The 14,502-nt window shown below is 37.7% G+C and overlaps 2 protein-coding genes across 14 annotated transcripts in view; both read left to right on the top strand.

The window, feature by feature from the left end:
* The window catches only part of FNIP1 (folliculin interacting protein 1), a 144,732-nt gene extending 136,904 nt beyond the window's left edge, over positions 1 to 7,828 (top strand). For both annotated transcript variants that reach the window (XM_040444406.1, XM_040444405.1), the window contains 2 exons: positions 2,517 to 2,632; positions 5,019 to 7,828. In XM_040444406.1, the coding sequence (XP_040300340.1) occupies positions 2,517 to 2,632; positions 5,019 to 5,097 (195 nt within the window). In that variant the 3' untranslated portion in view covers positions 5,098 to 7,828. The remainder of the gene's footprint in view (positions 1 to 2,516; positions 2,633 to 5,018) is intronic.
* Positions 7,829 to 13,602: 5,774 nt separating this feature from the next.
* The window catches only part of RAPGEF6 (Rap guanine nucleotide exchange factor 6), a 192,273-nt gene continuing 191,373 nt past the window's right edge, over positions 13,603 to 14,502 (top strand). For 11 of the 12 annotated variants that reach the window (XM_040444399.1, XM_040444398.1, XM_040444402.1 and 8 more), the window contains exon 1: positions 13,607 to 13,898. In XM_040444399.1, the coding sequence (XP_040300333.1) occupies positions 13,830 to 13,898 (69 nt within the window). In that variant the 5' untranslated portion in view covers positions 13,607 to 13,829. Of the gene's footprint in view, positions 13,899 to 14,502 lie in introns of all 12 variants that reach the window. The other variant, XM_040444404.1, reaches the window with a different exon arrangement.

Raw genomic sequence — 14,502 nt, 5'->3', positions numbered from 1 at the left:
GGCTCTGTGCTGACAACTCAGAGCCTGGAGTCTGCTTTGGATTCTGTGTCTCCCTCTCTCTCTGCCCTTCCCCTGCTTGCCTTTCTCTCTCTCTCTCTCTCTCTCTCTCTCTCTCTCTCTCTCTCTCACTCTCAAAAATAAATGGACATTAAAAAAAATTTTAGAAGCACAGGCAAGAAAAGTAAAAAGTAGATACATGGGACTTCAGCAAATTCAAATTTTTGTATATCAAAGGACATTATCAACAAGTGAAAAGACAATGTGCAGGGTAGGGGAAAATATTTGTAAATCATGTATCTTCCAAGAGGTTGGTGTCCAGAATATATAGAGAACTCCCACAATTCAACAACAACAAAGAAAAACTCAATTTGAAAGTTGGCAAATAGACATTTCTCTAAAGATGTACAGTCATTGAGCATATGAAAAGATCTTAAACATCATTAGTCATTAGGAAAATGTAAATCAAAACCACAGTGAGATACTCCTTCACACCCATAAGTATGGCTCCGATCAAAAACAAAAATAACAAGGATTAGCCAAAATGTGGAGAAATGGGAACCCTTGCGCAATGCTGGTGGGAGTGTAAAATGGTGCAGCTGCTGTGCAAAACACTTTGGCAGTTCCCTAAAGAGTTAAACGTTGTATTGTCCCATGATTCAGCAATTCTACTTCTGGGTTGATACTCAAAACATTTGAAAGCAGGGACTCAAATAATTGTACTGTCATGTTCATGGCAGCATTATTTCCAATGGCCAAAAGTTGGAAATAACTCATGTCCATCAACAAATGAATGGATAAACAAAATGTGGTATAATACATAGAATGGGATATTTGAGTCATAAAAAGGAATGTAATTCTAATACCTTTTGATACAGCATGGATGAACCTTGCACACATTATGCTATGTAGAATTAGCGAAAAGGACAGATATTATATGATTCTAGCTAAGTGAGGTATCTAGAATAGGCAAATTCATAGAGATAGAAAGTAGATAGAGATTACCAAGGGCTTGGGGTAAGGAGGGTATGAGGAGTTATTATGTAATGGGTGCAGAATTTCTGTTTGGGATAATGAAAAAAAGTTCTTGAAATGGATTGTGATGATGGTTGCACAACTTTGTGACTGTACTTAATGCCACAGAATTGTATACTTAAAATTGGTTAATATGGTAAATTCCCAGATATATGTAAATTATATGTAAAGCTTATAGGTGTGTGTGTGTGTGTCTGTGTATGTATAATTTCTGTTTTGTTTTTCCAAGAAGAAAATGGGTTGTTATTAGCAGTTTTGTTTTGTTTTTTTGAATAAGCTCCATGCCCAGTGTGAGACTCAAGCTCACAATCCTGAGATCAAGAGTCACATGGTCTACGGACTGAGCCAGCCAGCCAGTCACACCTGTTAGCAGTTTTAATAGTTGATTTTCATTGGAAAGGAATGGTCTGCAAGAATTTAGTGGGTTTTGTTTGTTTTTGTTTTAAATATTTATTTATTTTGAGAGAGAGAGCACGCACACGCCAGAGGGTGCACAGCAGGGGAGGGGCAGATAGAGAGAGAGAGAGGGAGAATTCCATGCAGGCTCTGAGCTATCAGGGCAGAGCTGGACACAGGTCTTGATCTCACAAACCGAGATCGTGACCTGAGCTGAAATCAATAATCTGCTGCTGAACCTACTGAGCCACCCAGGCATCCTGAGAATTTAGTGTTTTAACACCTGAAACTCATGTTTTGTCCTCATACATGTATAGCTTTAATTCACATGAAAAATCGCCTATTGTATTTAATTGAGCAAGTTAGTTGATAAATGGAGTGTATGTGTTTTAGTTTTTAATGTTCTAGCCTAGAAACCTCTCTTTTCTAGTAAGGACTACTGAGCATTCTCTGTGAGCTGTTGTAGACTTTTTTCTTTAACTCCCCAGAGTAGAATGCACCCTGTCCTATGTAAATATATTTGAAATGTATCATGAGTATTATATTTATCAAATTTGGAATAAAAGTGTTTTTTAAAGCTATGGAAATGTGTAGTGATAGTTTCACATCTTTTTGAATGTACTTCATGCTTCTCAGTTGTACACTTGAAAATGGTTAAAAAGGAAAATTTTATATTGTGTATAATTTACTGCATTAAAAAACAACAACAACACAGGGTTCCTGGATGGCTCAGTCAGTTAAGCATTTGACTCTTGATTTTGGCTCAGGTCATGATCTCATGGATTCATGATATTGAGCCCCACATTGGGCTCTGTGCTGATAGTGCAGAGCTTGCTTGGGATTGCCTCTCCCTCCCTCTCTCCGAACCTCCCTTGCTCCCACTCTCTTTATCTCTCTCAAAATAAATAAATAAACATTTAAAAAATCTCTGTAGGATGTAAATGTTTGATATGAGCAAGAAAAAAATTTACACTCCTTTAGCTAAAATTATGTGCTTTAAAAATGTGTTTAAAATTTTAATTTATATACAAATAACTAAACAGAATTGTCACAAATGTGATGCTTTGGAATTTCTACCTTCACTGCAGTGTGTAATGCATCTCGAAGACCGATTACAGGAGTTATACTTCAAGAGCAAAATGCTGTCTGAATACCTGAGAGGACAGATGCGTGTCCATGTCAAGGAACTAGGAGTGGTTCTAGGGTATGTTTATGGTTTCTTTTCTGGCTTTGTTTTCTCGTTACACTTTCCTTTTTTTTTTTTTAATTTTTTTTTTTTTATGTTTATTCATTTTTGAAAGACAGAGACAGAGCACAAGTAGGGGTGGTTAGAGAGAGAGGGAGACACAGAATCTGAAGCACGCTCCCGGCTCTGAGCTGTCAGCACATAGCCCGATGTGGGGCTCAAACTCAGGAACTGTGACATCATGACCTGAGCTGAAGTCGGAGGCTCAACCGACTGAGCCACGCAGGCCCCCCCTCATTACACTTTCTTTAGAAAAGGAATGTTCGTTCCTCAGAATTGCCTTTTTTCATTTTAAGTTATTTTCCTGTTAGAAGCTGAACAGTTACCAGTTGGGTTGCTCTATACCATATAAAAGCACATCCCTGGCCTCCACTTGTACTATTACAGTAAGTTGAGAATATGGTCAGATAAAAATGAACTAAAATCTGAATTTTCATCTTAGTGAAAATAAGTAAGTATTCATTTTTATTCATTTATGTGTTAAAACTCATCATTCCCAGCATATGACCTGCCATCCACATGAGCTGATTGAAGTAACACCATTCTGTGGGTGGTAGAACATTATCTACATATTACTATTCATTCCCTATTATCTTTATATTATATCTGTTTACTTTGCAGTTACTCCTGGGGAAAAGACACTTTTCTAAAATGCCAACTGAAGGAGGAACAGGAAGTTGGTGGGAGACATTGTATAGCCCTTTTCCTTATATTCTGTAGTCACTTTGCCTATGTTCTATGGCTACTTTTTGTGTGTGTATTTGTGTGTGTGTGTGAGAATGTCAATTATTTCTCGAAATCCTGTTGAATAAATTAAAACAAGGTAGAAATTTTTAAAATTAAGCTTTTTAGAAGGGAGGGAAAGTCAACATTAAGTAGCAACTGTGCATCAGAAACCAAATTAAATTCTTTGATCAGTGTTAATCCTCATCATCTAGACTGGACATAGATGATTCTGTGTGTGTCATGTCTTTTTTTTTTTTTTTTTTAAAACTAGCTTTTAATTTATTATGCATATAACCAGATTTTACAGTGCATTTTGACATAAAATTAAAATTAATTCATCATTGTCTTTTCCTCAACTTCTAACCCTCACCCACATAGTTGATGGATTGTCTCTTCTTACAGAATTTTTAAATGTAGAGGATAAAAAATATAAATTAGTTTGTATTCTACATATCATCCTGCAATTTGCCTTGGAATAGATGTTGAATGTTCATACAAGCACATACTAATTTATTTTTAATGGTTGTATAGCATTTCATTATTTGATAGAGTTTAAATTATTTTCAGGTTTTTTGCTGTTACAAATTAGTGCTGAAATGAATATACATCTTTGAAGTTTGTAGGATAAATTCTTAGAAGTAGAATTTTTGGTTAAAGGACATGTGTATTAAATTTTTGATAGATATTGTTAGTTATTGTGATAGGTAGTACTAAAGGTTATCCAAAAAATATCAGAATAGATTTTCACAGACAGCAGGAAGCTACCTCTTCCTACTGCTGCCTATTAGCAAATTTTTTCATCTTTGTTAAGCTCCTAGCTGAAAAAATGTAATAGGATTTTACTCAGATTTATTCTCTAACTGTGAATGAATCTGCATAACTTTTTCTGTCTTTATTGGCCTTTTTTCCTCCCCTATAAATTATTTGTGGTAGGATGAATTTTTAAGAAGCATCCATTACTTCTTCCCAGTACTTCTTTTTATAAAAACATTTGTATCCAGGGACGCCTGGGTGACTCGGTCGGTTAAGCATCTGACTTCGGCTCAGGTCATGATCTCATGGTTTGTGGGTTCGAGCCCCACATCGGGCCCTGTGCTGACAGCTCGGAGCCCAGAGCCTGCTTCTGATTCTGTGTCTCCCCCTCTTTCTACCCCTCCCATGCTCATGCTCTGTCTCTCTCTGTCTCTCAATAATAAATAAACATTTAAAAAAAAAACCCTTTTTTTTTTTTTAAATAAGAAAACATTTGTATCCAAAACAGTATGGGTACACACAATTTTTCTATTATTTATTGTATTTCTTACATACTGTCCCTTGCCCTGATACATGGTCCATTAGCAGGTCAGTGATATGCTTTCCTACATGCATGATCTTGTTGCTGTTGGGTTTCAGAGACTTTCTTTTTAAAAAAATCTTTGGCTCTGGTTTTTACTTACTGAAAAATTTCCAGCTTGTGTTATCTTCAACTCTCTTCTTATCCTTTTCCTTTTGGCCAGAGTGCCCTACGTTCTTGACATCTGAGATATAGTGTGACTTTACCCGTAGCACTTACTGCCTGTAGGACACATGTCCTGGGTACAGAATGCCTAACCTGAAATTTTTGTTTTCTTTATTTCAGGATTGAATCCAGTGATCTTCCTCTTCTGGCTGCTGTAGCAAGCACTCACTCTCCATATGTTGCTCAGATACTCCTTTAACACAAAGGTCATTAGAAATTAACTTTGGTAGAAAGTTAAATAGAAACTAAAGAAGCAGATGCAACATGCATTTATGGCTTTTTTTCTCCCTGTTAGACTTCCATCTGAATGAGTCAAATGCCTGGGTATCCTGCATTGCAGTACATATTGTGTGATCATTGGATTGCTTTTTCCTTTTGGCTGGACTTTGGGTGGTGGTATATTTTTAACCAAGTGAGCCTAAAGCAGCATAAATAATATTTAGGGAAAGCATTTGAAAAAGCCAAAGTATAGAAATTTCTACAAAATGAATATCATCAAGGAATTTCATATGATCACTCCTGTGTTGCCACACCCATAAATAGCATTGGATATCTCACAATTAAATGACTCAGAAATAGTCATTTAATTAATTTGAATTCCTTATTTCTAAGGTATGGAGACCTATAAAAACTTGATTATTCTTTTGTTTTTCAATTCAAAATAGCTAATTTTAGAGTATTTCTCAAACTATTTTAAATAGCCTGTTAATTATAATAATCCAGAATAATGAGTGTAAATGTGTGTATGTTATCCATCCAAGTGTACATATGTATCTATTTTTTAAAGAAGCAGAGGTAGAAATACAAGATTGATTGGTAAACATGTCTTTTTAAAAAAAATATTTTCAACTAGTATCAGTTGTAAATAGTGTTGAAATGTTGCTTTCTGGTGAATTATCTGTTTCACACACCCTAAAACATAACTAAAGCCAGTCTTTTTTTAAGGCTGAGTAATGTAGGTTCCCCAAATAAAAATACTACTTTATACCATTTGTTTTGTTTGTAAGAATAAGCTAATTCTTATAAATGTTAGTATTTACATTTTTGCATCTAATTTAATAAATAAAAATTAGGATTAAAAATTGCACCAAAGCATTGGGAAAAATAATACTGTTTTCTTTAAAAGTGCTCAGGTAGCCAAGGCCTTTGCTTTCAATATCAGCCCTTCTCGAACCCATAGGAACTGAATGTTTGTTTCACTGCTTCATAATAATCAGTTTACACTAATAGAGCTTATTAATTCTTAAAATTACCCTCTTTTCTCTAATAGCCCCTCCCTTCCAAAATCTAATTTGTTTTCAGAATTTTCACTTTTCAGTTGTTAATATTTTTTGTATATATTGTAGAGTGTTGCTTATAACAAAGGCTAATATGGAACCAAACTCTTGTAAGTAATGTAAATATAAAGATGGGTAGATAAAGTTTTCATTATGCTCTACTACCTCAGTTTACTTGAATACTACATTATAGTTTATTCTTTACTTACCTGATTTAAGATACTTTTAATGCTGAAAGTGAAATTGGTTTCTGCTTTCATGGACTATTTTCATCATAATTAATTGATTAGCTTAAAAAAAACTACTTGCTATTCTCTTACTCAATATAATTACTGTATAATACATTCATTCTTGCTGTTTGAATTTTCAGTAAATAAGGACGATTTCTGTGGTTTGTTTAGTCTTTGGCCTTGAATTTATAGTGTTGGGTCACATTTTGCTTTGTTCTTTATGTATTCACGAACTCTCTAATAGAAAAGAAATGGTTATTTTAATGGAGTGTAAACCTGAAATTGTTGTGCCTGTTATCATTCTTGCCCCTGTGTCCTGTCACCTGGTCCCAGTTAATACCTGAGTCTCCCATGGATGACTTGCTGCCAAGGAGCATTTATAGATCTGTTTTCTTTGGCTTGAGTTTCTTATTCCATTAATTACTGAAATTCTTCCCTCTTTTATTGTTTGGGATTCTATAGTCAGTCTCTTTGGCAGAATTCAGAGTATAGACAGATTCATATGGGGGCCACTGTACATTATTTTTTTTTTATTGTAGTTCAAATGATATGTATGTAGCAGGTAGATAATGTCTGATTTTGCTTGTTTTCTTTTTTTAATTAATCATCAAATGATTCACAGTCCTGTTTGAAATCTCTATCATTTAGGAAATCTAGTCTTCAGTAAATGGATGGCCCATGCTACTACCGTTCCTTTTAAAACTAAGCTTTGCTCAGAAGGAAGAACCTTAGTTTCTTAATAGAATCATTAATCCTTATAGGATTCCTGAGTTTTATAATTCCTAACCCTCTGTAATTTCTACTGCCTTCATCATAGTCATGTTTTTCCTTACACAAAGCCCAAGGAATGAGCTGCTACTTCTTTAAAGTGTGATCATTATGATGAATGTGAAAAGAGTTCTGGCCTGTTCAAAATAATTTTTTCAACTTCTTATGGTACAAACAGTTATGTGTTACATATTTTAAAAACCTGTTTGATGCAACAGGGAATAAAAAAACCCTGTTAATGTTGCAACAGGAAATGAAAAAGGGATCTTTTACATTATAGATTTAAAACTAATTTTTCCTTGTATATAAACTAATTGGTTTGTTTTGAAATATTTTTAGCTTTTACTAATGTGTCTTAATTTTGAGTTTGAAAATGTTAAGTGCAATAAACATACTAGCACAGATTTCATTTTGTTGCAATTGGCATACACTGGGGATGATCACTTAAAAAAAAAGATTTTACACCATGCCTACTTCTGGTGGATGTCTTATGAGATTGTTCTGCTTTCTCTTAAGTTATTTAGATGGTGGGATATGTAAAATGTACATACTTGTTCCTTGTTCTGTATACATTTCTCAAATGTACACCTGTATTATAATAACCTCCCAGTTCTAGGGGAAATTTGTGCAATAAATACACGTCGATTTGATGGATGATGTTAGTCTCTTTCATGTGTTAATAAGGTGTATGTAACATCATAGACTCGGGTGTCACCTCACTTGGATTCTTTTCACAAGTGTGGCACTTCTACATATATGACCATGTTCATTATGTCCTCCTTTAATCCTAAATTTCTTTATTGGTATATAGTAGAATCTGCTTCCTAATATGGTTGTGTGGATCAAGTGAAATAGTGAACGTCAAAAATTTATCTCAGTGCACGGCACACCCCACATGGTCAATAATTCTTGGCTGCTGCTGTTATAAAGTATTCTGTCCAGTCTCCCCTGTATGGCACCCAGCTCTTGGGGGGAGAATTTAACATATGTTCTTGTGAATAAAAACCTAGCCACAAAAAATATACTGGTATAATGTTACATTTGACCTGTTCCTCATGATGACAGATAGAAAATCTTCTTTTTGAAAACAAACTAAACATCATTTAAAACCTAGAAGAATCCATGTAGACCTGTTAAGAACATGTATTCAATACAAAGTACCATTGGCCTTATAATTAAACAAAAAATTCGCCAGTTGGTTTGGATTTTAATTCTGATTCGTTCACTGATTTTGCGTGTTGGCTATGAGCAAGTCTATCCTCTTCATCTGCATTATAGGGTAAGTAATCTCTTCCATCAATCCAGAGTGCCTGCTTTGCAGTAGTGATTAAGCCCTGAGTAAGCTGTTGAGATGCTACCTTATCTTACTCAGGCTGGTCGATTTGGGCAGAGTTATGCCAGGAGATAGGATTAGATCTGTTTTCATATCATTATATATATATGACTCTTAAATTTGACCAAAGAAAATAAGTGCACTATTTTAAAGCAGAGAGGAAGTATCAAGTATTTGGGTATCATCCGTCAGATATTTTAAAAGTTTATAATTGGTACCTGTGTCTATATGTGCTGTTCCTGTATATAAATGATATCTTGTAACATTTCTGACAAGTGTAGAGGAATGATTTTGGTAATAAGAATCTGAAAATACAGAATTTCATCTGAGATCGTGTAGTCTTTGAGGGTTTGTTTTGTTTCTCAGACGAGAATGGTTTCCAACTACTATGTGGTGACAAATGTATTGTAAAAAATTATTTGGTATTTCTTTGTTTTTGCCAATGTAGAATGTAGGAGTTGGATGGCAAACAAGACCAAAGTGAGTTGAAGGTACAATGGGAGCTGGGGAATTGTAGTTCTGAGTAGGAAGGACTTAGATAGAAAGGCAGAGGTTGGAGAGTATAGAGCTGCTTATCCTTGCTTTGGAGTGCAGACCATGGACTTGGTCATGTTTGTTCTAGGTTTAACATTTGAGACTTCCCTTAAAAAAAACAAAACAAAACAAAACAAAACAAAAAAACAAAACAAAACAAAAAAAAACAAAAAACTATAAGCAGCCCTAAAGATGTTTTTAAAGAATATGTGAATTATTCATTCATTATTTGTCAGGAGAACTTTGGTGGTCTTAAAGCATATGCTACCTCCTGAGACTTGGTCCCTTCTAGTTCTTTTTAAAGGGACTCTCTTTCTGGTGAAAGTATGAGCCTAGTCTGATCCCTTCATCAGATTGCAGTCTCTGGGTTAACACTGATCAGACCTCCAGCAGATAAGATAAACCTGTTTTTACTCTAAGGAGAGTATTAAGTTGAAGAGGCTCGAGCTTCCTTTTTTCCAAGTGACTGTTTTAACAAGGGCAGTCCAAAAATAGATGTATACACCTCAATGCTCAAATTCAGATTCTTGGTAAAGGCAGTGTTACCTAAATAGTCTTCAGGGGAATAACACTGTTGAAATGTGTTAAGTATAAGGGTGATATTATTTTCTCAAGAAACTTGTGATGCCACTTTTGTGTCGCAGATTTATTCCAGCACTTACAGGTCAGTATCATTCATTGCATGAAAGGTGTGGAATTATTTGGGTCAGACTAGTCCAGAACCTGAGTTAGTTTCAAGTAGTTTTCAAACCTGGCCACATATTAGAAATACCTATGTAGCTTTTGAGAAATATGAATTCCTAGACCTCACCCTCAGGTCCTGATTTAATAACCGTAATTGACCTTACTTAAAGATTTGGGCCAGAAAATGCTCTTCTTTTTCATAGTGACTCAGACTCCCAGCATATACCAAATCTCAGTTCTTTACTTTATTCTAGGTGCTATTAAAAACAGGGCTCTTTACTTGCATGTTTTTGTTGGTTTGCTATTATTTTGGAAAGACAGACATTATGAGTATGTCTGCCTAATTAGGATTTGGTTTTGCCTAAAGCATTTGCTTAGCCAGAACTTTCTTTGCCATTGGAGAGCAATCAAGTGCCTATCTTTTTTTTATAGCAAAATCCCCTCTTAATTACTTAGTCCTTAGGTAGTTTCATTTATTCATTCAACAAACACTGATTGAGCACTTATTATAGTGCTGGGCACAAGTCTGGATGCCAGTGATATGCCAATAAATAACACAAACCTTCTTCTGTGTTCTCATGGAGTTTACATATTTCCCACCAGTGGAAGAGATAGACGAAAATATGGTGTCAGGTTGCGGTAGGTACAATGGAGAAAAATAAGGTAGGGTAAGGAGTTAAGCCATTTTTTCTTTTTAAGATTTAACCATGTTTTGTTTTTCCTAGGAGTTAGTAAACCGTTTGTATTCAGAACCATTATGGTTCCTTTCCTACCTGGTATCTACCAGGTAGTACTGGTGAATCCCATCCCAAAGGTGGCCTTTTCTCTGAAAGTAGCTATTAGAGCTTTCAGTGTCAATTCACTTTTTTCAGCATACCAGAACATAAAAGATGGTAAGGACAAGATAGATTTTGAAAATGTGTGTGGGGTGCCTGGGTGGTTCAGTCCGTTATGCATCTGACTCAGCTCAGGTCATGATCTTATGGTTTTGGGGCTCTGTACTGACAGCAAGGAGCCTGCTTGGGATTCCCTCCCTGTCCATCTCTCTCTGCCCCCCACCCCCATTTGTGCACAGGCACACACACTCTGTCTCTCAAATAAACTTAAAAAAAATGTGCTTTAATTTCGATTTGTATAGCTACCATGAACATTAATGTATTGTTTTCACTGTTTTTGTCTTATAGTAAAGCCTAAAAGTAAGTTATTTTTGTATATTCATTTTTTCATGAAATATTATATACAGAAAAATGAATATACAGTAATGTAACCATCACTTAGGTCAAGAAGTAAATCATTTTTAGTAACCTAGAAGCCCCTTCCTCCACGTGCCCTGTCCTGATCTAATCCTCTTTCTTATTTTTCTAACTACCAACCTGACTTTTGTGAACATCATCTCCCTTTTTCTTTATAATTTTATCTGTCTTTGCATCCCTATGTGATATAATTTAATTTTGCTTGTGTTTGAACAAGCATATAATTATACTTGATATTTTGTGGTTTGCTTTTTTTCCTCTCAACACTCTGCTGGTGATTCATCCATGTATTATGCAGTCGATATGCTACTGAATGCATATACCATAAAAACCCATTCTCTTGTTGATGGACGTGTTATTTTTTAGTTTTTGGCTAATATGAACAATGAACATTTTCAAAATCTTTTCTGGTGTACATGGGTATTCCTCAGGACATACATCAAGGATTGTCAAAGGGTATGTTTCAGCTTTACTACATAATTTTTTTGCCAAAGCAGTTTTCCAGTTAACACTTAATCTGCAGTTTGAGAGTTCTTCTTGTTCCACATCTTCATGAATACCTCAGTGTTTCTGAAAGTTATTTTTTTTTAATGTTTAATGTTTACTTTTAAGAGACGGATATAGAGTGCGAGTGGGGAAGGGGTAGAGAGAGAAGGGAGACAGAGAATCCAAAGCAGGCTCCAGGCCCTGAGCTATCAGCATAGAGCCCACATGGGGCTCGAACTCACGAACTGCGAGACCATGACCTGAGCCGAAGTTGGACGCTTAACCAACTGAGCCACCCAGGTGCCCCTGTTTGAAAGTTATTAAAGAAAAAAAAATTAGGCATTAAAAAAAAACTTTCCAGTTCTTCAAACTCGAATTTCTGCCTTAGAGAGATCACTTTTCAGAGGTGAAGTAATAGGAATAACAAAGTGCTTGCATTATGCAGGCAACATCCTAAGTACTTCACATGAATTATCTCATATAATCTTGAGAATCCCAAAGCAATGGGGTCCTTTACTATTCTCATTTTACAGATAAGGGAACTGAAGTTCAGAGATACTAAGTAACTTCACCAAGTGATTCAAATAGAAATGGCCTATTAAAGACACACATTCAGTGTTTGTCCCTAAAGTCCAAGCTCACGGTCATCATGCTTTAATTCCTCTACCTTCTTTCAAAATACTTAAGTGGCCCTAAAAACTGATCCTTGAAGAATGGAAGGGCTAAACCTTTATGATCCTAGGCAGACTTTCAGAGGTGGTTTATACGCACAAAAAATGTCGAAAAAGGGTCATTGCAATTCCTTGTGATCTCTCCACAATTTATCTCCAGAATGGCTGAGCCACAACTTCCCTGGTAAGGTTTTTGACCTATACCCAAAAAAGAAATGTGCTAATATTATGTTGTAAACTTCAAGTTTGGGCAAGCCCAACGACCAACGGAAAACAAAACTATTATTAACAGCCATCATTACCAGGTCCCAGATAAGGTGGATGTTGCAGCCTGAATTCTTTACTTTCTGTTGTTCTAAAATATAATTTTAATTCTTACTACGTCATTAAAAGAGTGAATAACATAATCCTAAATCACTTCGAGTTAGTGAACTGTGCTAATTGCTGTGAGAAATACGAAGATGTACGTAGATGTGGTATAGACCTCAAAAGGCTTCAAATTCAGTAAAAAGGATTATGCCTATGGTGGCTACAAAGTGACGCATTTTGAGACCAGTGCGGCCCATCTGTGCGCTAAAGACAGCCATGAAAAATACTGTCCTGGAACGATGGATTCTGGAATTGTATCAGTCGTCTCACAGTGAAAACATCACCTGCGGGTGCCTGGCTATTATGAAGTTTGGTCTGTTTTTCAAATGGAAATGTGTTGTATTCGCACTGTTGGGGAACAGGCTAGCATGTAAAATTTAGTGCGAAATTGGGGACTTCAAGTCCTGACGACCCTAAACCCTACCCGCCTGAGGAAAAGGCTGAGTTGAGGGAGGGCTGCCCTGGGCACTCGTTATGTGAATACAGTACAGACTCGACTTCTCGAACCTACATTAACTTTGAGCGGGCCGCGCCATCAGCGCCTGCCAATCTCTGAGGCTCAAGGCCGCGAGGCTTTTGATTTCTCTGTCCCGATCTCAGTACGTCCGTAAAAGACAGCGCAAGCAAGTACTTCCTGGAGGGTTCCTTCCACAGGAGATTCGTTTTATTTCAACAAATGTAAAGAGAGGGAATGAACTTCCTTGCTCGCTGAACGGTAGCGAAGTCTGCACTTTGTCCGAGGGAGGGGCGTCGGAGTTGCAGAACTGAAGTTTGGCCCGGGCCTGGCCACGCCCTGAGCTTCCGGATTTGGGCACAAATTGAACCCCCTACCTAGAACGCTTACCCCACCGTTCTGCCCCAACAGGAAACTTCTCTTTAGTCCGTCATAACGCATTTCCGGCCCTTGATCCGGAAGTTGAAACGGCCGAAACCGCAAATCCGAGGCGGATCCTGTGGCCGGTTTAGGTGAGATCTCGCGACGCTTCTTCAAATCTCACGAAGAGCCGGAAGAGTCCTAATGCACCACCCCAGTTTTTACGTCACCCCGGAGACACGCCCTTGGGCGCCCGTTTGCGTGCTCGCCCGTCTTGCGCATGCGCAATATCCCCCCTTCCGCCCCCGTGTGGGCTTCCCTCTGGCCAGTCGCGCGTGGGCTGAGGCCCTGGGCGGGCGTTGCGAAGGCTTGTTTGCTTGAGCGCTGACCCCGGGGCCGTCCGGAGTTCTCTACCTCGGGGTTGGAAGGTGTAGACCCCCTACCTAAGGTGAATGTGCTGTCTCGTGGGCTGCTAAGGCCAGGCGGGGAGCACGGGGGCCGGGGCAGCGGCCATGAACTCGCCCGTGGACCCCGGCGCTAGGCAGGCGCTGAAGAAGAAGCCTCCCGAGCGGACCACCGAGGTAAGGTTGGCGGACTCTAGTTGTCCAATGGACAACATCCCCTTGTCGGTCCGAAACCTGCGGCGACTGTCCCCTTGCCAGATCCTCGCACCTGCTGCCAGTGTATCTGTTCTCTGCGTCCCCCCGCCCTCACCCAGGCCCTTCTCGCCAAGGTGATGACCGCCTTTCTTGCTCGCGATGCCGCCTTCCTCGTACACCCGTCTTTGCCGGTGACTTCCTGGTGTTTTCGATAAGAAGACACCATTACAAAGTTGTATTTTGTCAGGGCAAAACGTGCGTCTTGGAGGGAGCGTACTCTTAGGTAGATAGACTTTGAAAAACGAAGTAGACATTATAAGTGAATAGTCATGTTGCTAAGAAGTAACTTATTGCCTAGAAAAGAAAGTTTTCAAAAGCACTTTAAAACTGCATCCAGTCAGATGATGAATTCTGGGAGTGGATGATGCATATTTAAAGATCTGTTCTTGTGGTACTTTCCCAAACTGTCAGCGGGAAATTTTACAGTATTTTGTGCTTGGATCCAGAATTTGGTATATTGGGTTAGCATCAGTGGCATACGCTTAAATGATTTTCATCATCAGACCTGAAGGCTGATTTTCAGACT

This window comes from Herpailurus yagouaroundi, unplaced genomic scaffold, assembly GCF_014898765.1.
Source record: "Herpailurus yagouaroundi ecotype Mexico unplaced genomic scaffold, PumYag 192, whole genome shotgun sequence".
NCBI classification, from domain to species: Eukaryota; Metazoa; Chordata; class Mammalia; order Carnivora; family Felidae; genus Herpailurus; species Herpailurus yagouaroundi.
This window is presented reverse-complemented; position numbering and strand designations above follow the sequence as displayed.